The 27,618-nt window shown below is 51.1% G+C and overlaps 2 protein-coding genes across 2 annotated transcripts; both read left to right on the top strand.

Annotated features, from left to right (window-relative positions):
- Positions 1 to 3,421: 3,421 nt before the first annotated feature.
- Positions 3,422 to 9,656, top strand: HMOX1 (heme oxygenase 1). The gene is made up of 5 exons (XM_061371787.1): positions 3,422 to 3,581; positions 3,882 to 4,002; positions 6,344 to 6,835; positions 7,419 to 7,527; positions 8,926 to 9,656. The coding sequence occupies exons 1-5, from the start codon at positions 3,550 to 3,552 to the stop codon at positions 9,060 to 9,062; spliced, it is 891 nt and encodes a 296-aa protein (XP_061227771.1). The 5' UTR covers positions 3,422 to 3,549; the 3' UTR covers positions 9,063 to 9,656.
- A 2,238-nt stretch (positions 9,657 to 11,894) lies between these two features.
- On the top strand, positions 11,895 to 21,545 carry MCM5 (minichromosome maintenance complex component 5). The gene is made up of 17 exons (XM_061371786.1): positions 11,895 to 12,024; positions 12,255 to 12,437; positions 13,286 to 13,412; positions 13,524 to 13,652; positions 14,102 to 14,274; positions 15,552 to 15,707; positions 15,796 to 15,962; positions 16,564 to 16,735; positions 16,899 to 17,010; positions 17,753 to 17,896; positions 18,152 to 18,217; positions 19,037 to 19,213; positions 19,318 to 19,430; positions 19,675 to 19,803; positions 20,034 to 20,176; positions 20,811 to 20,938; positions 21,214 to 21,545. The coding sequence occupies exons 2-17, from the start codon at positions 12,271 to 12,273 to the stop codon at positions 21,313 to 21,315; spliced, it is 2,205 nt and encodes a 734-aa protein (XP_061227770.1). The 5' UTR covers positions 11,895 to 12,024; positions 12,255 to 12,270; the 3' UTR covers positions 21,316 to 21,545.
- Positions 21,546 to 27,618: the final 6,073 nt, after the last annotated feature.

Below are 27,618 nucleotides of genomic sequence, written 5' to 3'. Positions count from 1 at the left end.
ACTGATTCCCTTCTTCAGCAAGTTATTAAAGTGGTTAACGCAACTTCTTTTTTTCCCCTTCCCTGCGATTACACAGCAATTCCTGGTTACTGAGTCAGCCTTCCATGTGCAACCCGGCCAGCTGAGTTTTGCTGTGTCATGGTCCGAGACAGGCATTAACCCCTCCCAGCCTGCTGGTTAAGGCTGGTTTCACCGGGTGGTGCATTCCCAAAGGAAGGAGATGAGGGAGCTGCCTGCTGGAGCCCAGCATGGGACAGGCAGTGCTTTCCAGGCGGCCTCAGGAGAGCTGACTTTGCACTGTGTTACTGCCTGCTTAACCATAGATCTATTGGCAGAACAGGCTGTTTAACTGTATAAAGAGGAGAAAATCCCCCACTTTCCTATCCCAACCGACTCCTCAATAGTTTTCTGTTGTTGTTAACCATTGATTTACACCATTTCTTGATAAAGTATTTCCTCAGTTCTGGTAGTGCAGACAGGGGCTTTAAAGCTCAGCAGGAACGATGACAAATATCCCTCCTGAGGCTACTTCATTCAGGTTTGCTAGAAATACCCCAGGAAAATGCCCAGGCACATCACCCTCGCAGTGAATACTTCTAGCACCGCACAGCCACAGCTCACTGCAAGAGTAGGAGGTGACAGGACTTCTAGCAGGTATGGTGGAGACCACAGGTCTGATGCTTGGATGAGATTCCAGCAGAATGCCCTAGTGACCTGAGTGCCGGCTGGCCTCTGCTTCCCATGGAGTGAGCTGCTCCTAGAGCCAGTGTGCTCCTTCCACTAAAAGCACACACCTCCTTCCCTGTACATCACCCTTTGGTGCCAGCTTCCCAAGTTCTCTTCGTGGAAGAGATGGGTGCTCACAAATCTCTGCCTGCAGGTTGGCACGCTCATTGTCATTAACCTTCCCCATGGCACGTAGCAACAGCACAGCAGAAGCAATACAAGTCCTCTCTGCAAAGCACTGGATGGAACCAGAAACACCCCAAACCAGCAACTGCAAAGATGATGACATGCCACTTTCAGTTCTCCTTCCATCTTGCTGCAGGGCATTTGGGCCTTTTAGGAGAGCTGGGTCCCATCTCACAGCTACTCTATCCCAAGTGACCCTGATCAGCTGAGATGAGGCAGCATAAATCAGTTATGGAGCACAGCTTGCTTGCCTACCCCTATGGAAAAGCTTACAACAGAGGTGAGCTCAATGGGGATCTCATTTCTTGTGAGCAGCCCAGGAAAGGGTGAAGCCCCAACAAGATCCAGCACTGGGTAAATTGGCTCCATGTCCTGGGGCAGTGTGGTTACAAGCCAGGGCTTCTTCCTGGGAGTGATTATCTTACCTGGAATGGCAGTGAAATGACTACACACCATCACTCTCTTCCCCCAGTCTTAAACCCCATCTGCTACAAACCTGGATGGGAAGGAAGGGGGAGGACCTTTTGGATGCATCCTTTACAGGGCCTCCAAGCATGCAGCCTCTTGGAATAAGGCAGGCAGAGGACAAAAGCAGTGGCCTGAAAGCAGCCAGAAAGTCCTTAGGGAGGAACTGGGTGTGTTACCAGAGCTGCATAACAAAGGTGAAAGACAGGACTTGAGGGTTGGGCTTATTTTCATATTATCTCATACAATGAATATTATTATTAATTTTCATATTCTTATATATTTCCTATTTCCCTCCAGCAGAGCGACAGGTTCAATCTGTGCTCCACCTTCCCATGTCAGAATAGGACTCACTGAAAAGAACAGAAAATGTGAGCTTTAAGGAGCAATGCTTGAGGGAAATGTTCATTTTGGGGCCATCCCTGTGGCCAAAAATAGCATCAGTGTTTTCCAGAGGGACTTGCCGTGCAGCCCTGATATATTTATTTTACCTTACAGAAAAGCAAGGTTGTCTGCAATGAAATGGGGGTAAGAGTGGAAGGTGGCAGCTTTTGCTAGCGTGCACTGGTGCTTTAAAAAGACAAAGCAAGACAGGAAAAGTGTGGCTGAGTCAGGGTGGAAGCGCTGAGTAATCCTTCCTGAGCGCTGCACTGCATGCCAGATGTCTACCAGAGCTGCAAAACAAGTGTGGAAGCGTATTTCCTCCAGGACAGCTTTCTATCCTGCAGCACTTAACCCAGTTATGTTCACATGTAGGTGCAGTCACAGGGAGACGTGCAAGGAGAGTGGGGACAGATGGACAGAAGATGCCCCCAGTCCTTCTCCCTCCTCCCCAGGCTGTGCCTCCCCACCACCCCCTGCACAGCTGCAGCACAGGGCTTTCTGACACCCGCAGCATCAAGGGAATGGTGGCTTTAAGTGCCCAGCTCTTTGGGTTGAGCACAAAATGTGTGCTTTTCCCAAGTACAGCTGGAAAAGAAAGGTCCCAGTTCATCCCCTGGCTGCCTTGCGGACCACCAGACAAAACAGCAGAGCAGCCAGCTATGGGTAGAAGCACCTTGTCCAACTCCCAGATCAGAGAAGTTATTTACCCTCTGCAGGCTTCCTCAGTGTCCCCCAAGCCTTGTATGACATCTTTTCAGTGCACCCGTTACCCCAGCCTTCTGTGTGTCTAGGAGGCAGAGTGCTATTTTCCTAAATCACCCTGCACACAGGGGATGGTAACACACAAGTCGCAAGTCACACAGATCAGATGGTATTTGTGCCCATGTGGAAGAGAGGTTGGGAAGCCTTTCGCTGTGCATCAGTGCTGGGATACCCGTGCTGTCTCTATGTGACGTGACAGGGTTTATTCCCCAGTGCTCAGAACTGTGCAAGGGCAGTTCTGGCGCTTGCAGACCAGAGCTGGTGCCTGTATGTGCCACTGCAGCCACACCGCCCTCGGTGCCCAACAGGTATATGTGCCAGAGTCCTTCCTGTGCTCCCTGCCATGCAGGGGGTATGCTCCTAACCTGTACTGCTCCCCATCCCATGACCCACAAGTACCATGTTACCTGACTCTCTGAATATAGCTAGGCACAGGCACGGGGAATGTTTATACCCAAGTTGTGCTGCATTAGCTCCCCAGGCAGGGTTAAGTCCCATGGGAGTGAAGCTGAGCACAGGGAGAAGAGGCTGCCCTCCCTGCCTCAGGCACTAGCCCTGTAAATCCACCCCCATTAGCCCAACCCATTTGCCCTAAGCACAGTAAGCACCTCTTGCAGCACTGGGGCTCTGCCTGCCACGAGCACTGCGCTGAAAGGGTTACAGAGCCAGGCTCCCTTGAAGGAGAAGTTGCTGGACATCCTCTTGTGTTTGTGCTTAGTTATCAAGGCGAATCAGGTGACTTCCTTCTGGTCCCTTGGGATCGCGGGCGCGGGGAGGCTGCCAGCCGCGCTGGGAAGGGAAGGGAAGGGAAGGGAAGTGCAGTGGTGTTGCAAGAAGTTTGTACTCACGCTGAGGTCAGTGGTTTGGCTGCTCACGTGGCTCGCCAGTATAAAGCTGGATGCGGGAGCCGGGCTGCCCAGCTCAGAGCTTCACTATCCTTCCTGGGAGCACAAGGGGAGGAAGGAGGAAAGCATAAGCGAGAAAAAAACAGCAGGGAAGCGGAGGAGCGAAGCGACTTGGGTAAACATGGAAACTTCCTGGACGCACAGCTCCGAGAGGTGAGAGCGGGACGGGAGCAAGAGGGAGTTCTTTGCCAGAATAGTTTCTCCCTTGCTTTTAGACATGCTGTTCTTGTTTCTGCTCTGTGGCGAGTGGCATGCCCCTGCTTTCACGTCTGAATAGAGTCTGTCCGTTTTCCTTGCTCAGGACAGTGTCTGGGATGCTGGTTTCCATCCGTGGCTCTCGGGAATGCTCTGCTCCTATTTCTGCCATCCTCTTATCCACTCTGTTTTCTCACAAAGATCTGTTCAGCCAGAGGAGCGAACAGCACTGACATTTGTTTTGCTGCTCCTCCCCAGCATGTCCAAGGACCTGTCAGAACTGTTGAAGGAAGCTACCAAGGAGGTGCACGAGCAGGCAGAGAACACACCGTTCATGAAGAACTTTCAGAAGGGGCAGGTGTCTCTCCACGAGTTTAAGGTATTTTATAGCGGCATTGCTTGGGAATGGGAATTTCTTGCCGGGAAATACACTGTTAGATCACACGGAGTGTGCAGGGACTAAAAGGGGGAGGATGGGGATGGCACAAGGAAGGAGGTCCTGTGTATTACAGCTGCCTAGTATCAGCATCTCCTGTGCAAAACATGCTCTTCATCAAACTCCAGCACCCTGAGATCTCATGCAGAAGGCAGGGCGGGATGGTGCATATCAGGATGGGCAGTCAAGCTGAGGCAGGATGAAGAGACAAAGAGCTTGATGAGATCGATGCAATTTCTTTTCTCTTTCTTCATAAAAGCCTGCATGTTAATTACTGGCAATGGTACTTAACGGAGATATGACTGTGTGCAGATACTTGAGTGGCTGAAATGCCAAAAAGAGGGAGAATATTAAATTTACAACCCTCTTAAGCAGCCACAGCAAGAAATAATGGTGGAATGGCAAGGATGTGAGGATGTGGGATCATCTCTGGCACTGAACTTCGTGATGTTTCAGTTGTCACTTGGGTTATACCAGAGCTGAGCTCATGAACAATAACAACTCAAAGGCAGACTGAACTTGAGCAAGCCATGTCTGACACTAACAGGTAGGAGCCTGTTGCTATTCCTCAGATAAAAGAGAAGACATTTGCAGATATTAGTCTGCACCTAACCTGGCTAGGTACATGATTCCTGGCATCTGAGCCACATAACAAAGCCATGGGCAAAAACACAGCACACACCTGGGCCAGAAATTCCTGAGAGGCTATAGGATGTGACGCATGGTCTTGGAAGTAGCAGCTAGCGATCCAACCTGTGTCTTAATTACCTTGTTGTTTGAATCGTTCCTTGCAAGTAAATCCACCAGAGTGGGAAGAAGGCGACTTATTTCTGACAGGTCACATTCAGGATACTTGGTCAGGCACAAATTTAAGGTGCTGACTTCCTGCTGTTAGGAATGTGCCACTGGTTAGGCAATGAACTTTGAGACAGGCTGGCAAGAACATAAAACACCAGGCCCTCAGGAATACAGCTCCATTTCGTAGCAGACATTTACATGCTGCTGGGGGAGTGAGATGTGACGTGGGTTTGAAAAAGTAACGACAGCTTTCCCACTAGAACTCTACCTGCCTCTGAAAGCAGCCACGCAAGTTATATTCTCTCCATTTGCTAGGCAGTGTGCCTGTAGTTTGTTTCTTTGCCAGTAGGCTGGCTCCCAGGTTATTGTTTAAAATCCTCTATTTTTGTTGACTGTCTTGGCACACGCATGTATCTGCCTTGATACGTGACTAGGAATCTGAATATTTGTTTCCAGATACCCAACCAAGCCACTGCCCATGTGCTTATCAAAGTCCTATTTGCTGTCACAGTGGGGAAAAGTTGAAATGGTAACTCTTTTACTGCAGAACTGATTGCTCTGTTGGGAGAGTGACCTGCTTTCTCTCCTGTCATCCATGTAACCCACCCCTGCCCAAACCTGACTCTCTGCAAGACCTTAATGTTTCACCCTTTGTGGCTGGTAGGGAATTCCAGTGTCAGGAAGGGGTGGTGTAGGCATACGTATGAACACAGCCCCTGAAAACAGAATGAGCAGGGCAGGAAAGTACACAGCTAGATTGTCTTACACCACGTGGAAAAGTTGGCAGAGGGAAGAAAGCATCGCGTAAGCTGGGAAAAACAACAACAACAACAATGGTTTCAAAATAGAAAGGAGAACACACAGCCTGGCAGTGCTCCTCCACAAAGGCATCTTTCAGAGGCAGGCTGTGCTTCCATCCCCCTTTTATCTGGTCTCCTTGGGGCAACCCCTCTTGCAAGTGTGAATGAGGAGAGTGTGATGCCTCAGTTCCCAGGATGGTGGGATTCCAACAGGACAAATATGTTGAAAAACAAATAGGGTGTGTCATCATCTTACAAGGCCATGTAAAGGGAAGCCACATCCTAAAGCATTCAGATTTGAACAATGCAGTAGAAAATGTACCTTTGGGAATACCCTCTCTATTGAACCAAGGGGATGAGGAGAATAGACCAGACATGATTTAACAGAGCTCCTGTTTCCGTTACATCAGGCTGCCTTTAACTTGATGATGAAGTTACCTTTTAAGACCAGGTAAGACCAATAGCTGCTGGAAAGGACTTAGGTCTTACCTGATGCTGCCTCAGGAGTGGAAGGGCTAAATTGTGTCTTACTGCACCTTGTAACTCTGTTTTCCACATGGGAAACAGACGTGCATGGCTCATACTGGGTGTGCTCATAAGTAACTTTTTCATTAGCAGGATTTGTCCCCAAAACCTGAAGAAGACATAAATATACACCCACAGCTCACCTCTTCATTCCCTTTCAGCTGGTTACGGCATCCTTGTACTTCATCTACTCTGCTCTGGAAGAAGAGATTGAACGGAACAAGGACAACCCAGTTTATGCCCCCGTGTACTTTCCAGCGGAGCTGCACCGGAAGGCTGCCCTGGAGCAAGACTTGGAGTACTTCTATGGCAGCAACTGGAGGGATGAGATCCCGTGTCCTGAGGCTACTCGGAAATACGTCGAGAGGCTCCACTGCGTAGGCAAGAACCACCCAGAGCTCCTGGTGGCCCATGCCTACACTCGCTATCTGGGAGACCTCTCTGGGGGGCAAGTGCTGAAGAAAATTGCCCAAAAGGCCCTGCAGCTGCCCAGCACTGGGGAAGGGCTGGCTTTCTTCACCTTTGATGGGGTTTCCAACGCCACCAAGTTCAAGCAGCTCTATCGCTCCCGCATGAATGCCCTCGAGATGGATCTCGCCACTAAGAAGAGAGTCTTGGAGGAGGCCAAGAAAGCATTCTTGCTAAATATACGAGTGAGTAACAAACAACCAGCCCTGCCTGCCCACACCCTCTGTGGAATAAGATAATAGCCACGGGGGAAAGGCAAAGCTGGTATTTCTGCTGTGGAGCTTATGGGAAGTTGTGCATTACAGCAAGCTAGTCAGGGTTGGATGGCTACACTTGTCCAGCCTGGGAGCCTAGTGAAAGGATGGTATCTGAAAAGCTGTTCTCTCTCCCTTAAAGTTTAAATTTAGCCTCTTTCATGTGTCATAAAGGGCTTATACTTGGAGCAGGGATCACCACCTATCTGTCCTACCCCTGTAGTACAGATCCACAGGTCCTCTGTGAATGCTGACCAGATGCACAGGTACCTTGTTTTCCTTCCCATCAGAAGGAAGGAGCTGGAAGCTTCAGGGAGAACCTGTAAAATGAACAAGGAGTTTGAAAGATATGCTCTTAACCCCACAGGCAGGTTATGTGCTGTACAAAAAGTGCCAGAAGAGTTGGACTGAGTTGTGTCTTCATCTAGCTCCTAAAGTGGCTATGGGAGGGGCAAGGGGCAAAGGGGCAGATGAAGAGGAGGCCTCATAATGAGACAGTGTTCCTTCTTCTCAGGTGTTTGAGGCACTGCAGGAGCTGGTGTCTAAGGGCCAGGAAAATGGTCACCCTCCACAACTGAAGGCAGAACTTCGCACAAGGAACGTTAACAAATCATATGAGCACGGTAAGACACTGCTAAGGGCAGGGGTTTAACATCACCCCATGTGGTTTTGTTCTCCTCCTTTGCTCTATGCTTGGTTTTTAAAGCCCCTGAGAAAGGAGCACGAGGTGCTTGCCCCGTCTCTTCCCCAGCCATCAGTAGGTAGTGCAAGGATAGGCACTGTGTGTGCAGAGCTGCTTCTGGACATGTCAGAACAAGGATGACACATGTGGGCTCTCCAGAAAACCAGTCAATAAGGGAACTTGACAAGAAGAAACTGCCCTCTCTTCCTGTTAGGTTTTAATGAGCTTAAGGTGACTTTTGACCACAGTCAAAACCAGCCTTGACTTCACAGGAGCAAAGGCAGCGATTTTTCCCATCAGATCAGCCGTGGTGCTGTGATGCTCACAGAACATATTTCTTTACACACGGCCCTATCCAGTGGCCTGTCCATTCAGCCTAAGTCTCCCTCTTGTGATTTCTCTACCTTCTGCAAGTATTCACTGAGAACTCTCCTGAAAGTGTGCTGCGGTTATATCCAGATGGTGAAACGCAGCCAGCTGGGAAGCGGGGCTGCCCACCCGTGTTGCAAAGCTGAGAAAGCTTCACTCCTGGCGAGGGTCAGTCCCAAACTGGGCAAAGCCTGAGGAGCAGCTGTAAGCAAAGCAATCCCTTTACACAGTCAGACTTGTTACTGAGGGAGGAGCTGGCTCAGATGTTTACAGAGGAGAGTGGTTTCCCTGATAACATGTGATTCAAATAAAGAAGCCCTTATGACCTACCCATTCTGAAACCAAAAGGGAAATCTTTCAGTGCACGCTGGACTGAGCCATCATTTTCCCATGGCAAAGAATGAGAATCAAACCTCATCCTGCGCATCTCTAGGCAACGAAGCTTAAAGCAACTTCTTTGGGAAAGGCAGTAACAGTTCTCTGTGAAACTTGGCTGCTCCTTTCCCAACACACTCATAAAAGTAAGATTTTTCTGAAAAGTTTGGTGTTGGGTGAGGTATCCCATCCTGGTAAAAATGTCTGGAGTGCTGAGGACTGTTTAAGGCCGTTAGATGCCTAACCAGTTAAATCGGTGAGAAGTAGGACAGAAACCACCTTTTAACATTCTGGCTTAAGTATTTGACCATCTTCTGCACACAGCAGGGGTTTGATGGAGCTGGGCAGTGCATTTATATGGCTGTAAGGAGACAAGTTGGTACTCATGTACATGCAGAGTAGTTGTGAGCCTTTGTGGTTTCCACATCAGGTCTGCTGCTTCCCTTCTTCACCTCCTCCAGGAGAGCAGAACCTCTGGGCTTCCTCCTCTTCCCCTTGGCAGCTCCAGCCCTGGGACAGCAAGCATGGCATACCAGCAGCGTCTTGCCTCAACCTCTTCTCACGTGCTTTTCTTTTTGCTCCCTCTTTGATCTAGGTCCAGCACCTGGGAAAGAAAGCGAGAGGACAAACAGGAGGCACACAGACATGATGCCCACCACTCCCCTGGTGCGGTGGATCCTGGCGCTCGGCTTCCTAGCCATGACAGTTGCCGTGGGCTTATTTGCCATGTGATGGAGCAGGAGCTTCACCTTCTCTTCGTGCCTTCCCTCATCCTGAACTAATCCACCTTCCCCAGTCTTTGTGAAAGAAATTTCCCCACCGGGTACTGTGATCTTGGCTCTGCCACTAATATTAGGAGACTTTTTTCTCCCCAGAATCAGAGTGCTGTAAAGGGGGTTCAGGCAAAGTCTCCCTCATGCTTGGTGTGAGCTCTTCTCAGAGACTAACTTTATCACCAAAGGGTAGAAAGGGCTAAAAACGATGGCCAAGAATTGTTGTTACAGAGTGCCTGCAAAAACTTCTACAGGATCAGAAACGCAGCTTTGATATCTGTCTCTCCTCAGAAACTCAAAGCTCTCTGGAGCTCTGTTTGCTTGATGTTTATACTGTTAGATAACACTGTGATCACTTTTCCTGCGGAGCCGCATGGCTCCCATGGGTTATAGACTGTTTTATATGACACGAATAGGTCTTTTGTTAATTCCTTTTTCCAATCATTTTTGGTTTTTAAAAGAGAAGCAGAACGCGGCTGTTGAAGATACACTGTCATTATCTTGTCTGGTGATGTAATTTATACACATAATAAACTTCAATTTAAACTCTTCAGGCCTGGTATTCACTATTATTTAAGCCGTACCTGGGGAGAAAGGAGCTGTCTTTTGTCCTCCCAAGTTTTTCGGGGCTGCTGCCTCCACAGCCATGACAGTAGACAAAGTGGGAGCTAGCATCAGAATCTGACTCTTCTCCCACTTGGTGCTATCAATAACCTATTAGAAGCTGGGGCAGGTTTCTGCAGCTCCTACACGCTGCTCTCTTTCTAGAAATGGCACAAAGGTCTGTGAGCATACAAAGGATTTTTAAGGGGTGGAAGGCATATGTAAGAGCTATTAAAAGCAATAGGTGATGGGACCCTCAATCAGTCTTAAATCAGCTAAGGGTTCCATTCCCAGACTGCCTTTGCAAGAATCAGAAAAGCAAGCGTGTTTTCACCACCCAGAAATGAAACACACACTAGGCTTTGATCCTATGAGGCAGCTAAATGGGACACATCAAGCACACAACTGTAAGCTCTCACCTATGTAATAAACGAACCCAACTTCCTCCCAGGATTCAGCACACACACATGGCATTGCTAAAGACACTCCAAACACACAGCACTGCTGGAGCAGCCCATGCACACAGCTTTTTTCCCTCCCCTTTTGCTGAGGCAGCTCTGGATGGATGGCTTTGTGGCCAGCCACAGGCCCTATGTGCTTTGGAAGGTCTTCTAACACAGGAGTCACTGCAGGAGAGGTTGCAGTTCATGTATGGAACAGTAGGTACCCACAAGGCCATTATCTATCACCTCAGAGGCCTTTTCACTCTTTCTACCAGAAAGCCTCTGTGATCAACCAGTCTCCATGATGCTGCCTGTTCTGGCTGTGACCTTAATCCCAAAGACACACATTCCTAACGATCTGTTTTAATGACCAGCACTGAACCTGCTCAGAGAGCAAGCATCAGAACGCAGGTCGTGCTGAGAATAAGCAGTGGGAAACACCCGCATTCAGCTGTTTATTCTCAGGCTCTATATTCCTCCCAAATCCTTTTTAATACTTGGGCCCATCTGAAACCCCTGGTAGAAAAAATAGTCCTTAAAAAGATAGTCAGGTGTTTGAAAAGCAGGCATACATAGCTTGATAGCTATTTAAATATAAGAACTTTCTCAAAGTTCAGCATATCCAGTCCCTTTAACCAACCCCAACTAAGTCATTATGTTCAACCACGCTGTATAACTCAACATCCCAAACACGCAAACAAATGCCCATGAGCTCAGAAACGCACTCTGCCACACTCAGCTTCTCTCCACTAACCAAAGGGATTGCAGCTGTGACCTCGAGGTTAGGAAATCTGGGTTCAGACTGACATTATCCCCCCCTGCTCATGGCAGAAGAGGTATGGTGCTTTGAGCACCTCACTGTCATTATGCTATTGCACACCAAAGGACTCCACACTGAGCATAAAGAAGTCTTCAGAGGCAAAGACTAAAGCTTCGTTTGTACTTGCCTATGATCTTTATGAATATATAAAGGACATAGACCTGCTAGAGCAAGTCCAGAGGTGGGACATGAAGATGCTTTCTCCTATGAAGGCAGGCTGAGAGAGCCGGGCTTGTTCAACTTGGAGAAGAGAAGGCTCCAGGGAGACTTTAGAGCAGCTTCCAGTGCCTAAGGGGGCTCTACAAGAAATCTGGAGAGGGGCTTGTTGCAAGGGCAGGTAGTGACAGGACAAGGGGGATGGCTTTAACCTGACAGAGGGGAGTTTTACCTTCGATATAGGGAAGAAACTCTTCCCTGTGAGGGTGGTGAGGCACTGGCACAGGTTGCCCAGAGAAGCTGTGGCTGCCCCATCCCTGGCAGTGCTCAAGGCCAGGTTGGATGGGGCTTGGAGCAACCTGCTCTAGTGGAAGGTGTCCCTGCCTGTGGCAGGGGCTTGGAACTGGATGAGCTTTAAGGTCCCTTCCAACTCAAACCAGCCTGTGACTCTGTGGTTCCCTCACAGTGCGTCCCCCCGCGCACAACACGTTTCTCCTCTGCCCTATTCCCCTTGGCCATGGCCGCACCGGCCGCCTGGGGGCACCCAACGTGCTCCCTGCGCCCTCAATGGTTTCACCCGTTCCCCCCCCTCCGCTTACCGCCACGATGGTCCCACCCACCCGCCATTTCGCCTCTCCCCGCCCTTCTCTCCCAGATTTCGCGCCAAACTGCTCCAGGCAGGCAGAGGGCTGAGCGTTTCGGCCAATCAGCGGCAGAGGCAAGTCGGCCCGCTTCCCCTTGGGGCGGTGCGGGAGAACAGGCGGGGTCCAATCGGCGGAGGCGCGCTGCTGGCGGGCCAATCGGAGTGCCCGGCGACAGCGGCGGGGCTGAGGTTTGGTTTCCGCCGCGCGTTGTTTTTGCCGCGAAGAAGTCGGTGGCGGTTTCTCTCGGTCAGCGAGGTGCGGATCGGGATCGGGATCGGGATCGGGATCGGGATCGGGATCAGGAGGGCATGGGAGTCATGGCGAGGACGGGGGCAGTGCCAGGGGTGGCGAGGCTGGGGGGGAGGGGCAGTGGGGTCGGGAAGAGGGTATCCCCTGGGGCATTTGGTGCGGGGAGGGGAGGGAGAAGGAGGTGGAGAAGAAGAAGGGGGTTTTTGGTGCTGATCGTGGGCTCTCGTCCCCCTCAGGGCAGCAGCAGTCGCCATGTCCGGTTTTGACGACCCCGGCATTTACTACAGCGACAGTTTCGGGGGCGATGTGTCTGTGGACGAGGGGCAGATTCGGAAGTCGCAGCTGCAGAAGCGGTTCAAGGAGTTCCTGCGGCAGTACCGGGTGGGCACGGACCGGACGGGCTTCACCTTCAAATACAGGTGCTGCTATGACCCCTATTCTCCTTTGGTGCCGCTCCTCTTCGGACACCCAGCCTGCTGTTAACTTCCCTCCTGCTATGTGCATTCAGATATACAGTGGCATGTGTCAGCTTTTCTCTGCCCATAGACCATAACTAACTCTTTGTCAGTATAAGAAAGGTTCCCATTTAGTCTTACAGGAAAACAGGTCTGGTGTTCTGCCACATTGTTAGGCAGCCAGCAAGTGGCACAGGTAGCAATAGAGGGAGCTGCACTGCCAAGCTTGCACGTAGCTATGTAATTCGAGGTCTGTCTTCAAGTTCTAGTGCTTACTGGTCTAGTATCCATTGTCTGTGTCCATTCAAATCAGTGCAGCGCTGTCCATATGCTCCGTTGGAGGCTACGAAGGTGCCTTGGCCATCCCTTTGCCTGTGCAGTTTGGAGACACAACTATGAGAGAACATGGAGATGTGTCATGCAAGGGCTGGGACAGGACTTTCATCTCTGAGTTTCATGGACCTAGTGTTTTGTAGAGGTTATTGCCTGCTGTGCTATTACTTAAAAGTCACGTTTTAGGTATAATAGGTTATCCTGTGTGGAAGTTTTCTAGTTGCGTATCTGGTCATGTAACTCTAGTGAACAATTAGTCACTGTAGGCACTGGTGTCCCTGCTTTATGTCACATTTCAAAGTGGTTTTGCATGAAAGATTTGCCCAGGTCCCTCTACACTCTCCTGATCGTTCCTATTTGCTTTCCAAACCAAGGACTCCCTGCAGAACCTGCTTTCTCTGCTGCCTGCTTGTCATAAGGTTGCTGTGGGTAACTGTTGCTTTCTGCCCTGCCAACCTTTACTGTTTACTGCCTTCCAGGGATGAGCTTAAACGGCACTATAACCTGGGTCAGTACTGGATAGAGGTGGAGATGGAAGACTTGGCCAGCTTTGATGAAGATCTTGCTGACTATCTGTACAAGCAGCCAGCAGAGCACCTGCAGCTGGTAAGGAGGGAGGAGATGGGCAACCTGGTATGCTGACATTGTCGCATCACGAGACCAGCCCTGACGGTACACTGTAGTACACCTGTAACAGCCTAGTTGTTCCCCTTATAGTTTGAAGAAGCAGCAAAAGAAGTCGCAGATGAAGTCACTCGTCCTCGTCCTTCAGGGGAGGAAACTCTCCAAGACATCCAAGTGATGCTGAAATCGGATGCCAATGCAGCCAGCATCCGCAGCCTGAAGGTGAGGGGAACGTGCTGCCACACTGAGCAGTGAGTGGCAAGGCTTGCTTATGTGGGGATGTGATTACAGGGAAGCTTTTGATACTTGAGCACATAGTACAGGACATGGGTTGTATGCTAACTTACAGGCAGGGATGCTTTGCAACTTAAATGTGACTACAAAGAACTTATTGCTGGCTTCTGTTGCAGGGACATTATTGCTGTTAGTGATGTTCTGCACAGCGTTTTTTCCTTAGTCTGTACTGCTTTGAAATCCACAGGCTTAAGTCATGCAACATTCCTTTACTGCTGTAGAGCAGACTGACACTGTGCAGGCATTTTTGTTCTGGTACTGTAGTCCCATAAATGCAGGGATTGTAGCTAAGAACTGTGTTTCTTTAACTTCTTCAATTTCCCATCCATCCTCCAATGATGGCTTTTCTCACTTTCCCTTCACCTTTTCCCTTTCAGTCTGACCAGATGTCCCACCTTGTGAAGATCCCTGGAATTGTAATTGCAGCAACCCCTGTGAGAGCCAAGGCCACCAGAATAGCCATCCAGTGCCGCAGCTGCCGCAACACCATCACCAACATTGCGGTGCGCCCGGGCCTGGAGGGCTATGCTCTCCCCAGGAAATGCAACACGTAAGGACTGCATGGATACATGTGGCAGGCTGATGGGGGGGGAAAAAAGGCTGCACCCCTTCCTCCTGCTTCCCTTCCATCCCATGTGTGCTGCGGAGTCAGCTCTGTGATGCATAATGCAGGAGCATCTGCACTGCTCTCTGCCTTCTGCCTTCCTGTTGACCTTGTGCCTGTGTGTACCTGTAAACTGGCAAGTTTTAACTCCAGCAGCTGTCTATGGTCATGCTGGTGATGACACTACATGACCAGTGCTGCAAGTTGTCCAGAGACTTCTTTTTATCTTTAGTGCATTTTGCCTGTTGTATCTAAAGGTTCATTCCCGCTTACAGCTGCCCCATAATGCTGTGCTGAGCTGCTGGCCTAACTTCCTATTAAGTTCTTATCTTTTTCAAACAAACTTCTTGCTTCCACATTCCCCCTCCCCAGGGGACTCGTGTTACCTTCTGTAGTAAGGCTTTGCTACTAACCTTCAAAGCCTGCTTTATAGCTCTTGATGTCGATGAGCGCTGAGCTGCTGCTGTGCTGCTGCTCTCACACCAGCTGATCCTGGTGGGTTGTGTCTTAAAGCTCATGCCTTCCAGTATTTGTTTCCTGCGCCTTAACTCTAATGCAGCTTGAGAGGCCTTTGGAATAGGGATCGTTCTTGTGCGTGGTCTGTACAGCGCCTTGCTGCTGATCCTTGACTGCACAAGAGCATCTGCACTCTCATGTTACCCTTCCTGAAAGCCCTGCATGGGGTCAGGCATCAGTAGTGATGTACTGAGATGGTAGCAGGATGTGGAGGTTCTTTTTGTCTCAAAGAGCTTGTAGTTTAGCAAGGCAGATACATCTCAAGAGACTGGAAGGTTGATGGCAGCCTTGTCACATTGCTAATTGCTCTCTCACCAGAAACCACTTAACATTTGTTTCGTGCACGAGGTTATAAAGAAAAATGCCCTGCTGTGTCGCTGAATCTATACTGTTACCTTCTGTGTAATTAATGAATTACCTGCCTCCCTGCTTTTAGCTAGCAGGGGACGGGGGCGAGACAGGGGAAACACTCAAATATCAGCTTGTCTTTGGCTTGTTGTTGTGCATGCTTTTGGCAGCTGTTGTAGGCAACACAGAGGGCTTGGTGAGCCTTTGGTTCAGCCTTATGTGATTGCCCTTCTCACCTGGTGGGCACCGCTTGGAGGGGTGGCTGCTCTGGGCTCTGTCACCACTGTCCCCTCTTCAGGGGTGCTCATAGGGTGGTTGTGGAGTGCCGGCAGCCTCCCCTCATTGGTGTCTCTGCACAGAGAACAAGCTGGCCGCCCAAAATGCCCGCTGGACCCATATTTCATCATGCCAGATAAGTGCAAGTGCGTGGACTTCCAGGTGCTGAAGCTGCAGGAGTCTCCGGATGCTGTGCCACATGGGGAGATGCCCCGCCACTTGCAGCTCTACTGTGACAGGTACCATTGCAGTCTCCCCACCCTCACCCCACTGGGGCCATCCTTTCCTCCATTACCATCTTCTCTGCTTTTCCCTTCCTCCTCATAGGTACCTCTGTGACAAAGTTGTCCCAGGGAACAGGGTCACTATCATGGGCATCTACTCCATCAAGAAATCTGCCCATAGCAAGAACAAAGGCCGTGACAACGTGGGTGTGGGCATCCGAAGCGCCTACATCCGCGTGGTGGGCATCCAGGTGGATACGGAGGGATCAGGTGAGGGCTGCTTTTAGTGCCCATCTGGTCTGTGTGGTGCTGGGAGAGACCCCTGTCTGAGCACAGTGGTCCCTTGCCATGCACTGCATGCAATCACAAACTGGGTCCTTCTCTGATGCTTATATAGCAGAAGGCTCAAGCCGATTCAAGGGTTTAAGTTGCCCTGGATGCTCTATAGTCATATCCTGTATCACTTTTTCTCAGTGATATTAAATGAGGAGGCTTCAGCCTGAGTCCTTCAGGGTATTTAAGTTGCTTTTATCTTATTGATCTTAGTGGGAATCTGCTAAGCCATCCCTGAGGATCCAGGCTGCAGACGATGGTTAAATTTGAGCTATGTATTGAAAACATTGCCCTGACTGTAATTCTCCCTCTGGTTCCTCCAGAGCTGCTTTGCCCAAGATCCTTGTTTTTTCCTACCAGCCTCTAAGTACACAGCCTGCCTTGCTGGGATAGCAACTGCCTGCCCTCTCCACGCTTCCCCACTGGCATGATCTCAAGAAGGGGTTTTGGGGGTAATGGGTGTTTGGGGGGAGTAATGTAATTTACTTTAAAGAACATCCATTCGCTCACTGCTGCATCGCACAAACATTGTGTGCAGGACACAGCGTTGCTGGCTCGGTAACCCCTCAAGAGGAGGAGGAACTTCGTCACCTTGCTGCCATGCCCAACATCTACGAGACCATCGCCAAGAGCATCGCGCCTTCCATCTATGGCAGCACCGACATCAAGAAGGCCATTGCCTGCCTCTTGTTTGGAGGCTCCCGCAAGAGGTGGGGAGAAGTCATCCTGGTGGAGGGAGTGGTGGCAGGGGTGTCATTCATGGCACAAAGCCCTCGTATGGTCTTCTGGCACTTGGTTATTAGCAGTGCTTGGTTATCAGAATCAAGGCTCACCATCTCTCCTCCCTCTCTTCCTCCCATCCTGTCACTCCAGGCTCCCGGATGGGCTGACCCGCAGAGGAGACATCAACTTACTGATGCTGGGTGACCCCGGCACGGCCAAGTCCCAGCTGCTGAAGTTTGTTGAGAAGTGTTCGCCCATTGGGGTAGGTGGTTTGAGAGACCCTCTTGTAGTGCAGCTTGTTTCTTCCTTCTGCTCCTTGCACAGCATGGAAGACCAAACCATGGTCACAGTAGATACCTATCAGTGCATTCACAGCTGGCTGGCAGGGGTGTGAACTGTTAATTCTGGTGCTGGCTTGGAAGAGATGGGGTGCAGGATGTAGGACAAAGGAGGGAAGGGGAAGCAGGTGATGCCTTTCATTATGATCTGAGCCAGACTATTTGCAGACGTCCGAAGACGTGACTGGTGCTGTTGTTTATTGTTGAGATTTGATCAGTGGAGATGCTGGCTGGTCAGGACAAATGAAGTTGACTGCATCTCAGGCACGGACCTCCAGGCTGAGCCCAGGCATGAAATTATATTTTCAGCTGTGTTTTCTTGTAGTCTCTATTAAACTCAGCCTCTGACTGCATTGTTGCCTCCGGAGGGGAACAAACCTAATACAGCAGACCACCAAACAATGAATCACTCCCTGTTCTGTGCTTAATACTTGTGTTTGTGTGTCTGCAAGCCCTCCGGTGCGTCACAGCTTCTTGTTCCGAGGCCTGGGGCTAGGCAATAGTTGGCTCTGTACACTGCTGGTCTGCTTCCTATATGTGGAGATCCTTGTGTTTCCTCTGGGTTTTGTGGTGCTGGGGGTGCTTTGTCCTCTAGCTGGAGCAGCAGGCTCCTGGGTCCTGCAGCAGCTGATGTGCTGTCCCTTTCCTTGTCCCGCATGCCACTAGGTGTACACCTCTGGGAAGGGCAGCAGCGCTGCTGGTTTGACGGCCTCGGTGATCCGGGACCCTTCCTCCAGGAATTTCTTCATGGAGGGGGGAGCCATGGTGCTGGCGGATGGAGGAGTGGTGTGCATTGATGAGTTCGACAAGGTACCCATGGCACTGCCTGTGTGGGAGAGTCCTTGGGCTGACACCTTCTCCTGGGAGAGCCCAGAGCCGCAGGGGAGGGCCAGGGGATGGGGCTGCAAGGGAATTGTGGTTACATCCTGAGCTCTTGGGAAGAAGTCCTCACAGAGCTTCCCCTTGGGGGGCAGCATCAGTGGGTGTGTATCTGGGGTCTGGTGGGGGTGACTGATGATCACTTCGTTTTCTCCTCACCTCGTTTCTCTCACTTTGGATGGGAAGATGCGGGAGGATGACCGCGTGGCCATTCACGAGGCCATGGAGCAGCAGACCATCTCCATTGCTAAGGTGAGCTGTGAGGGGGTTTCTGAGAGATGGCGGTCACGCTCTGCCATTACAGAGTCCAGGCAGTGTTTTTGATGGTCACTGTTTGATCTGAGACCACTCAGCCCTACCTGTAGGCTTTGGGTTGTCTTCTCTCAAATAGCCTCAGCAGGACTGAAACAAGCTTCCTCTGTTCTGCCTGTCCTCTGCTCTAGATGTAGTAGTTCTGCTGATGTCAGATCCTACAGTCACTTCTTTTCCTCCTTCTCCTCCACCTCTTCTACAGAGGCTGCCTGACATCCTGGTGCCTGATCTCTCAAATCACGGTTTCTCTTAATCTCTACTGCTCAGCTTCTTTTGGTAGCACCTCTGCTCCCTCCTGGTTCCCCTGTTTCACCCCTTAGCTATTGAGTCCCTGGTAACGGCACCCACCGCTGCTGTCCCTCTTGCCTCTGCTACCTGCATACCCAGTGCTTTGCACCAAGACTGCCCAAGGCGACTCAGCCCCAGCCACCCAGTGTCTTGCTCACATTGCAAACGTGGGGTGGGGTCTTGTGTGTCCTTGCCCTTGGCATGAGGTTTTAAGTGAAACTAGTGAGTGCTCAAGTGTCAGCTGAAGCCAGTCCTCCAGAAGGCCTTGTGGGTCCAGCCCGAGGTAGTTCCTATGCTGACCCCTTTCCAAGGAGGAGCCATTACAGAGCAATTGGGTTTTATTTAAATGCAAGTGATTGAGGAGGAGTCCTTGCAGACTGCTTTGGACTTTTAGCTATGATTTAATAGCCCCCTAGCCCTGCTGTGAGATGGCTGTGGTCTTGACCCCATCATTTCTCCTTCTGCCTGCAGGCAGGAATCACAACCACACTCAACTCCCGCTGCTCAGTGCTGGCAGCTGCCAACTCTGTCTTTGGGCGCTGGGATGAGACCAAGGGCGAGGAGAACATTGATTTTATGCCCACCATCCTGTCCCGATTTGACATGATCTTCATCGTCAAGGATGTGCACAATGAAGAGCGAGACATGGTGGGTCAGGCTCTATGGGTGCAGCTGGGTCTCGTGATGCACTACTTTTTTGGGAGGGGGAGGTACTGTGGTTCCCGCTGCCTGACTGATGTCCGCTCTTGTAGACACTGGCCAAGCACGTGATGTCCTTACACGTGAGTGCCTTGACGCAGACCCAGGCTGTGGAGGGTGAGATTGAGCTGAACAAGCTGAAGAAGCTCATCTCCTTCTGTCGGATGTGAGTGACTTCTTGGCAGTGCCCGGGCTGCACGGTGGGAGGCAGTGGTGAGAAGCAAACAGTGCAGCTGATGCTTGCAAGCACTCTATCTGCATGACCTTATTTAATGCCTGCCTTGAGAAGCAAGAGCAGCTCACAACAGTGCCACAGCGTGGACCAAGGAAGCGAGGGGTGCCCGGGGACCCCCTGCACAGGGGGACCCTCTGTGGTGCTGCTGCCTTCCAGCTCCCATCCGTCCTTGCAGGAAATGTGGCCCTCGGCTGTCAGCGGCAGCGGCGGAGAAGCTGAAGAACCGCTACATCCTGATGCGGAGCGGCACTCGCCAGCACGAGCAGGAGAGCGACCGCCGCTCCAGCATCCCCATCACCGTGCGGTGAGCAGCACTGCCCTCCTTGTCCTACCAGAACCCTCAGGGGTGGGGTTGTACCGCTGGGACTCACCTCGCATATCCCGGGAAGTGGATTAGTGGGGTGCTGGGTGTTGGGGGAGCTCTCTGAACAGGGCAACACTGGCGGTGCCTGGGGTGTGGTGAGCAGGGTGTCAGGGGGAAGGAGGAGACCCATCGGAGCTGCAGTAGAAAGCAGGGAACATCTTCGGTTGTAGGCAACTGGAGGCCGTGGTGCGCATTGCTGAGTCCCTGGCAAAGATGAAGCTTCAGCCCTTCGCCACGGAGGCGGATGTTGAGGAGGCCTTGAGGCTCTTCCAGGTGTCCACGCTCGATGCAGCCATGTCGGGCAGCCTGTCAGGTGAGGGGGAGATGCGCTGTGCCAGAGGCACATGTTGGGCCTGGCTGTTGAATACAACGAGAGATGAGCTCCCCTCCCAGGACCGGGGGGCAGGGAGTGGTACCAGCCACCCCAGTCACATGCTGGACCTATATTTTGAGCAAAGTTAAAGGGATTAGTGCTTTTCCCAAGAAAGGTTGGGCCAGGTGATCCTTGAGGCCTCTTCCAACCTGTTATTCTGTGATTCTATGAATGCCTGTGGCAGCAAGGCACCATCATGGCCAAGGAGCTGTGGCTCAGAATGGCAAATGACACCAAGGGTCTCCACCTGTCATGAGCAAGGGAGGGATGGTCTGGCCCCTTGTGGTCCAAAGGCTATAGTCTGCTGCTGGAGGTGATTCCCCAGCCTGTTTGTCCTCTAACATCTTTCCCTATGGGGCTGGAGGCAGCGTTTCCTTGAGAGGCAGTGTGGCACAGTCTGATCCACATTCATCTGTGTCTTTGGAGCTTCACCACCTTTGATTGTGGATTTGCTCCTGGGTTCTCTAGAATCTTGGAAACATGCAGGTGTGGTGGGAGACACAGGAGATGGGCACCCTGGCTTCGAGGGTGACGCCTGGGTGCCACAGAGAGCTCACACAGCCTTTCCCTCCAGGGGCAGAAGGCTTCACGACACAGGAGGACCAAGAGATGCTGTCCCGCATTGAGAAGCAGCTCAAACGCCGCTTCGCCATCGGCTCTCAGGTGTCGGAGCACAGCATTGTCCAGGACTTCATGCGGCAGGTAGGCCAGGGACTGCGTGGTTGGGCTGTGAAACCAGGGACCCCGGGCTGCTGCTCAGGGGAGTGAAGTCCATTCCCTAAGGCTGAGATCCTGCCCTTGAAACCGGAACTGTTTTGATTTGTGACACCGGCTGTGGTCAGACTGGAGTAGTGAAAAGGGAGCGTCGGCACATGGTGCTGCTGGGTCCTGTGTCCCCCCAGGGAGGCATAGCCAGGCTGGGGGTGCTGGTGAGCTTTCCCTCCCGGCTCATCTTCCCCTGCTCTCTCCTTTTCCAGAAATACCCAGAGCACGCCATCTACAAGGTGCTGCAGATGATGATGCGGCGGGGGGAGATCCAGCACCGCATGCAACGCAAGGTCCTCTACCGCATCAAGTGACCTCCCTGTCCCACATGACGCAAGGGAAGCGCTGGTACCTGACACCTGCCCAAATGCAGGCACAGTGCCCTGTGGGGCTCCTGGAAGAAGCTTTTCCTTGGGAAGCCAAACAGCCTGTCCCACCTGAAGCAGGGTTTGGGGTGGTCAGGGTTCTCCTGTCACAGTACACGTTGATGTTTCTTTGAACTCCAAAAGCTTTTAGTTTGTATTAAAATAAAAACTTATTTGTACCCCAGGATATATTCACTTTCACCTTCAAAGGTGGTGCAGGATTTTGCAAAGGCATCCCTCCTGCTCACCCTGTGTTGGCCAGTGCCCACCCTGGGGACTCCCGCTGAGGCAGGGCATAGCCTCATGGGCAGCACCAGCAGCCTGGAAGGCAGAAACTCATTTCTCAGTGATCTGTCTGTAAAGGCATAAATCCTGTTGGTGCAGGCTGCCCTTTTGGGCTCAGCGGTTCAGAGGCACCTTACCCAGTCACTGCGTGCAGGCTGCTGCTATCTTTCCTATGTGACAGCAGCAGTGAAGGTAATGCGCTTCTGTTCTCTGCTTCAGATCTGCTTTTAGCTTATCCCTCCTCTCCAAGGGCTACAGCAGCAAGTGCTTTACCCTGCAGTGTAAAGAGGTGCATGAAAGCATTGCTGGAGGCATCAGCAGAGCCCCCTGATTGCCCCCGTGAGGATGGGAATATGGAGTGATGTCCAAGAGCTGTATACCCTCCTCCACCTATGCTCTATCACCTCCTTATGCCAACAGCCATAGGGGAGGGTTTTCCCACTTGCTAGGAGCCTCTCTGGGCTGTGAGTTCTGGGTGGACTTTTGCAGCCACTCGCCTTTCTGTGTTTGCTGTGTGACCTTGCACTTGTCAGGCTGCAAGTTTTTATCACTACTAGCAAAGAAGTGTTAGCTCTGAAGAGGTAAGGTGTGAGTAGGTCACTTCCTTGTCCTCCCAGGGCCAGCTTGCATGTGTGAGAGCACTGGTTGGGCTTTCTGAAGACAGTGCAGTGTGCGGCACTGCAGGCAAGTGAAAACACTTCCTGTCTGCAAGTGACCTTCAGGCTGAGAAACATCCCAGGAGAGGCTTCATTAGCAAAGAAACGTTCAGGGCCAGCAGAGGGTACCAGAGCACTGAGGATGCTGGGCTGCGGCTGTGCACAGAGCTCCCTTCTCCTTAGAGAGGGGAAACCAAGGGGTCCCTTTGGGCTGGGTGATGGGGTGAAGGGTGCACCCAGCCTTGCAGATGTCCCACAAGGGCAGTGCTCCACTGCAACCCCTGTGGGGTTCAACAGCATCCCTCTTTGCTTTGGTCTGGGTGTTCCGAGAAGTGCACAGTGAACTGACGTGGCTGGAGGTGGTGGTAGGGTTTGGGGTCTGTCTGGAGGGGCTGGTGCAGTGGTGGCCCTGGTGAGACTGGTTGCACATTGGAGAAACAGCCTCCTGGTCTTCATCCTCCAGTTTTTTCAAGAGGAGCTGGCCTTTGTGGAGGGCTGGAGGGGAGAGGAGGCTGGAACAAAGCCTTCCATGGGATAGGCAGGGATAGGTCTCCAGAAACCTCACCCCAGTGATTTTATTGCCCTGTATCACAGCGCTTCTTGGAGCTGGTGATGCTGCGGCAAAAGACACTGTCTCTCCCCAGCCTGCTTCCTGATTGGGAGGCAGGGCTGGAACAAGAGAAGGATGCAGCTGCCGTCAGCTGCTGCTCCATGGAGAGGATCAGCTCCATGGAGAAGGAATGAGTGGATGTGGGAATAATAGGGCAACATTCTCACCTGGAAACTGAAATTCCCACAGCTGACTATCTGAAAGCATCCCGCCTTCTCACAAGCTTCTGCACCCCTGATCAAGCACTTGATATTGCAGCATCAGGAGGTGGCCCATTAAAGCAGCATCAACACAGCCCCAAAGCAGCAGCATAGTGTCTTGCCACATCCCATGTAGCATGGTAGCAACTGGTCCTACAGGTCTCTCAGCCCCTGCTACCTTTCCACAGTACCTCTGTCCTTGCTTTGGAGATGCTGACAGTACTTACCTATCTGTGGTCCTTCCAGAGGTGCAGCAATAGCAAAGCAAACAGGGACGTGAGATATGGAATCAGTAACCACAGCCTGCTCTTAATGCTGGTTCTGGAGGAGGCTATGAGCTCTGTTCCCAGGCTTGGAAAGAGCACCCAGCAATGGAGAGGGGCTGGATAGGGAGAGAGCATCCTGGGGAGGGGAACAGTCCAAAGGGCTCTGTTTCCATCACGTTTCTTGTTCCCTACCCTTCCCTCCACAGGCATATCCCCAGCCTTTCTCCATGATCTTTGCTCTATGCTGCAGCAGAAGCTCATGGCTGGATGTCAGTTCCTGTCTGCCGGTGGTGGTGATGTGGTGCTCACAGGTTTGAAAAGAGCCAGCATCTCACAGTACATGGGGCTGTGCTGGGCGTTGGCAGGTGTGGAGGTTGGAAATCCTTTTTGTTAGGTTTTTTTTTCTGTTGTTTTCATGGTATGAAAGAGAGCAGAGGTATAATTCTGTGACAGGGATCAGAATGATTGATCTCTCCGTGTTATGAAATGTGTTGATTATATGGTACTAGGTTATGTAAGCGTACGTATGGTTTCGAACAACATTGTTTAGCAGCTGATGTATGCAGCTTTATCAGAAGAAACGTGTTGATGTGCACAAATCTTGGAACTCGAGATCATTGATTACTAATAGCTTGTTTTGGATGTTGCACTGGAAACTTTGTGAGGAGCAGCAGCTTTCAGTTGGGTGGATGCTTGGCGATACCTACTTGATAAGGGACTGGTGGTCCTCCTGCTGAAGGTGAGCAGATCTTTCCTCAAATGATAGCTACTAGGTAAAGGACTGGTCATCCTTCTGGTGAAGGTGTCAATTTTTTTGTCATTCCTGAGATTCTTGCTTGCTGAGACTTGCTTGGGATGACCAAAACCACTGTTCTCCAGTCTGATGCTAACAGAGAGAGCAACACCAGCCACACTTAGCCACTTCACATCTGAGCAACACAGCATTCACTTACCTGGCCTACCACCTGACCTTGTCCCTTACCTTAGTGCTGTGTCACTGGCACAGGAAGCCCGTTCCTCAACCTTGGCTTGTCCTCCTGGGAAGTACAATTGGAGAAGTGTAACCACCCCAAACCAGGCAGCTGCCAGGGGTGCTCAGGTGCCTTTGATTCGAATCTTGGGCTGGTATAGGAGCCACCCACCTCTTGCCACAGTGAATTATCCCCCAGAGAACTTGCAGATTACATGTAATTCTGCATGAGATGTGTTCATCTGTGTGAGAGGAGGGGAGTTTCTGACTCAAAAGAGATTCAGTGCACTGGGCTCTTCCCAGCCTTTTTGGCTCTCCATGAGAAGACTGGGTTGGGGTTCATCTGACCAGGCATCAAGAGCTGTGTCTTGAGCAAGGTACTCTCTGTGTCTTGCGCAGGGGAATGAGCACTTTTGTTTTATCCAAAGTAAAAGTTCAAGAGGAACCAGGCAAGCTGTGTCCTAATTGCATTTGTTTGCTCTCTGTTGACTACAAAAATGGGTCAGGACAACTAGACTGAGCAGGTATTTTTGCCTCAAAGGTGTCTCAAACTGGGGAGATGTGCACGTCCTTCCTTGTGTGCTGCAGTGCTGCATCAGAGGGGGAGGGCTTTGGTGAAGGCTTGCTTTAGGTTCTAATTTTGGGGCAGCTTCACTAGGTTTGATTCTCTCCTTGTACACCAAGCTCATCAGAATGCCTCTGTGGGAATGTCACCGGAGCTCCACTATTGTAAAATCCAGCAAAACTGAGTCATCACATCTGCACTGCTTGGATCTCTTCCACCTCCATGTAGGATGAGAGCTGTTGCAATGCAGCAACCTAACCTCTGAGTGTGTTGTGTCACTTCCCCCATAAAATAAAACAAAGCCGAACTGCAGAGTCCTGAGGGCTGTTGCTCAAGGATGTGAGATAAACACGGGCTAGTAGAATATGCCGATAAGGGCAATGTGAGAAACAATCCGAGCTGATCCACCAAGCACCAACTGCAGATGAAGGAAGACTCAGCTCCTTTCCCCTTTCTGCCACTGACTTACTGGGCCAGTTGAGCAAGTGACTTCCTCTTGCCTGCTCTGGATAATAACCTTTTTGGAGCACAGATAGCCTCTTACCCCCATTTTGTGTAGTACCTGACACAACAGCAGCCCAATCTCAGTGTCAGTTAACCTGCTGATACAAATGACACTAAATGTTCTAGGGTCTCGCCAGCCCTCGCCAGACTGAGAAATGATCTCCCAGATGCAAATAAATGCTTGTGCTTTGCTCTGGACAGTGCCAAGAGCCGAAGGGAGAAGTTTTGGGGGGAAGACCATCATGCAGCAATGCTACACTGCCATAACATCACCCTGCAGAACGGTGCACGTGTCACGGGTCTGGGTGCCTGTGATGTGGTCTGCTGAGCAGGGGTGTCTCACGTCGAGTTTCAGGTCCTTTAGAAAGTCTGGGTAATGGCCTGTATCCCCATGTCCTGTGTGGGGAGTCTGGCCAGAAATGCCAGGCAACACTGATTTATATGCCCTTTGCACAACAGGCTTTTGGATCCTCATAGAATCAGCCAGCTTGGAAAAGACGTTCAAGGATCATCAAGTCCAACCATTATCCCAGGACTGCCAAGGCCACCGCTAACCCATGGCACTGAGGGCCTCATCTACACGGTTTGTGAACACTTCCAGGGATGATGATTCCACCATTCCCTGGGTGTTCCAATGCCTGTTCCAATGCCTGAGCACCCTCTGTGTGAAGAAATTGTTCCTAATATCCAATCTGAACCTCCCCTTGAACAGCTTGAGGCCATTTCCTCTTGTCTTATTGGGCAGAGCAGGGAGAAGAGACCAACCCCACCTCTCTCCATCCTCCTTTCAGGCAGTTGTAGAGAGCGATAAGGTCCCCCTGAGCCTTCTCCAGACTAAACACCCCCCAGTTCCCGCAGCCATTCCCCATCATACTTGTGCTCCAGACCCTTCATCAGCTCCATTGCCCTTCTCTGGACCTGCTCCAGCACCTCAATGTCTCTCTTGTGAGGGGTCCAGAACTGAACACAGTGTTTGAGGTGCAGCCTCCCCAGTGTCCAGCACAGGGGGATGATCACTGCCCTGGCCCTGCTGCCACACTATTGCTGATACAGGCCAGGATGCTGTTGGCCTTATTCAGAATGAAAGCAGGAGCATTATCCTGCCTGCCTCGATCAATGTACCCATGAAATGCTTGCTGAGCGGAAATCAGGTCTATCCACAGCTGGCCACATGCTGTGTGCTCATCAGCATCCAGCACCTCTGTGGTATAAATAGGCATCTATAAATAGGGACGTAGGCATCTTTCCTTTCTGGAAAGCCTTCACTTGATGGGATCTGTCAGGTCTCAAACTGCACCTGGTACTGTGTGCACTCTGTCACAAATGATCATAAAGATGAGCTTCAGTATATCACTAGGTGTTGAACACACAGAGCTCAAGATATTTGTAAGGTTGTTAGAGTTACAGTTGACAAGTCTCCTAGCATACATATAATAGCACCATCCTAGACCCTTGCACCAGTGTAAGGTGCACATACAACATTATCAGTTGTCTTCTAGCTGTGTTTTGCAATGAAAAGGTATTTGGTGGTCTGACCAGGAGTGCAGAGACTGTCACCAGACTGGCAGGTTTGCCATCCTTGTGGGTCCAGCTTTCCAAAACTTCAGTGGAGAAACCAGGACTTCTCCTTTTGTCTCTTGCACTGGGAAAAGGGTAGCATTAGGTCAGAGAACCAGCTGAGAAGGAGAAGCCCAGCATTTGAGTCCCTGCTCTATGAGAAAAAGCAGAAGACCTATTTGTTCGTGGCTCACGCTGCATGCCTAACCTTTCTTGCTCCTCAGAGGATAAAATGGTTTCCTGTTTATTCCAATGGGCAGCTGTTGTATCCACAGGGGAGACCAACACTCATGGTTAATATGGCTGATGTCCAGATACGTTTTGCAGAAGCTGCTTGTTTGTTTCCTGGGCCGTCCAGCAGCTGCTGAATGTCCTGTCTTTGGGAATAGGAGTCTCCCAGGCAATTCTCAGATGCCTGAGCATGGGAGAGGACTTGCTCTCCTCACACTGGGATCAGCAAGCAGGAAGATGGTCCTGAGAGTTTCTTCAAACTGTGCTGTCTGCTGGAGTATATCAGGAGTTATAGGGCCTCCTTCATCTGGTTCATCTGTGCACCAGGGACATCCCGCATCGCTCAGGGGAGAGTGGCTTGGGGTCTCATAACCTCAGCAGATGCTGCTGGACATGAGGTGGGGTTGC

The sequence above is a fragment of the Neopsephotus bourkii genome, unplaced genomic scaffold, assembly GCF_033783945.1.
Source record: "Neopsephotus bourkii isolate Nb327-2 ecotype Australia unplaced genomic scaffold, CSIRO-AGI_Nbou_v1 NB_1589, whole genome shotgun sequence".
Classification (NCBI taxonomy): domain Eukaryota; kingdom Metazoa; phylum Chordata; class Aves; order Psittaciformes; family Psittacidae; genus Neopsephotus; species Neopsephotus bourkii.
The sequence above is the reverse complement of the archived record's forward strand: the minus strand, read 5'-3'. Positions and strand labels throughout refer to the sequence as shown.

What these genes read in the sequence shown, in the direction of transcription:
- HMOX1 (XM_061371787.1), top strand. Translation starts at nt 3,550, where the DNA reads ATGGAAACTTCCTGGACGCACAGCTCCGAGAG. An exon ending in TGTCTCTCCACGAGTTTAAG is followed by an intron (nt 4,003 to 6,343) that starts GTATTTTATAGC and finishes ATTCCCTTTCAG; the next exon opens with CTGGTTACGGCATCCTTGTA. An exon ending in TAACAAATCATATGAGCACG is followed by an intron (nt 7,528 to 8,925) that starts GTAAGACACTGC and finishes TCTTTGATCTAG; the next exon opens with GTCCAGCACCTGGGAAAGAA.
- MCM5 (XM_061371786.1), top strand. Translation starts at nt 12,271, where the DNA reads ATGTCCGGTTTTGACGACCCCGGCATTTACTACAGCGACAGTTTCGGG. An exon ending in GCATTGATGAGTTCGACAAG is followed by an intron (nt 17,897 to 18,151) that starts GTACCCATGGCA and finishes TTGGATGGGAAG; the next exon opens with ATGCGGGAGGATGACCGCGT. An exon ending in AGACCATCTCCATTGCTAAG is followed by an intron (nt 18,218 to 19,036) that starts GTGAGCTGTGAG and finishes TTCTGCCTGCAG; the next exon opens with GCAGGAATCACAACCACACT.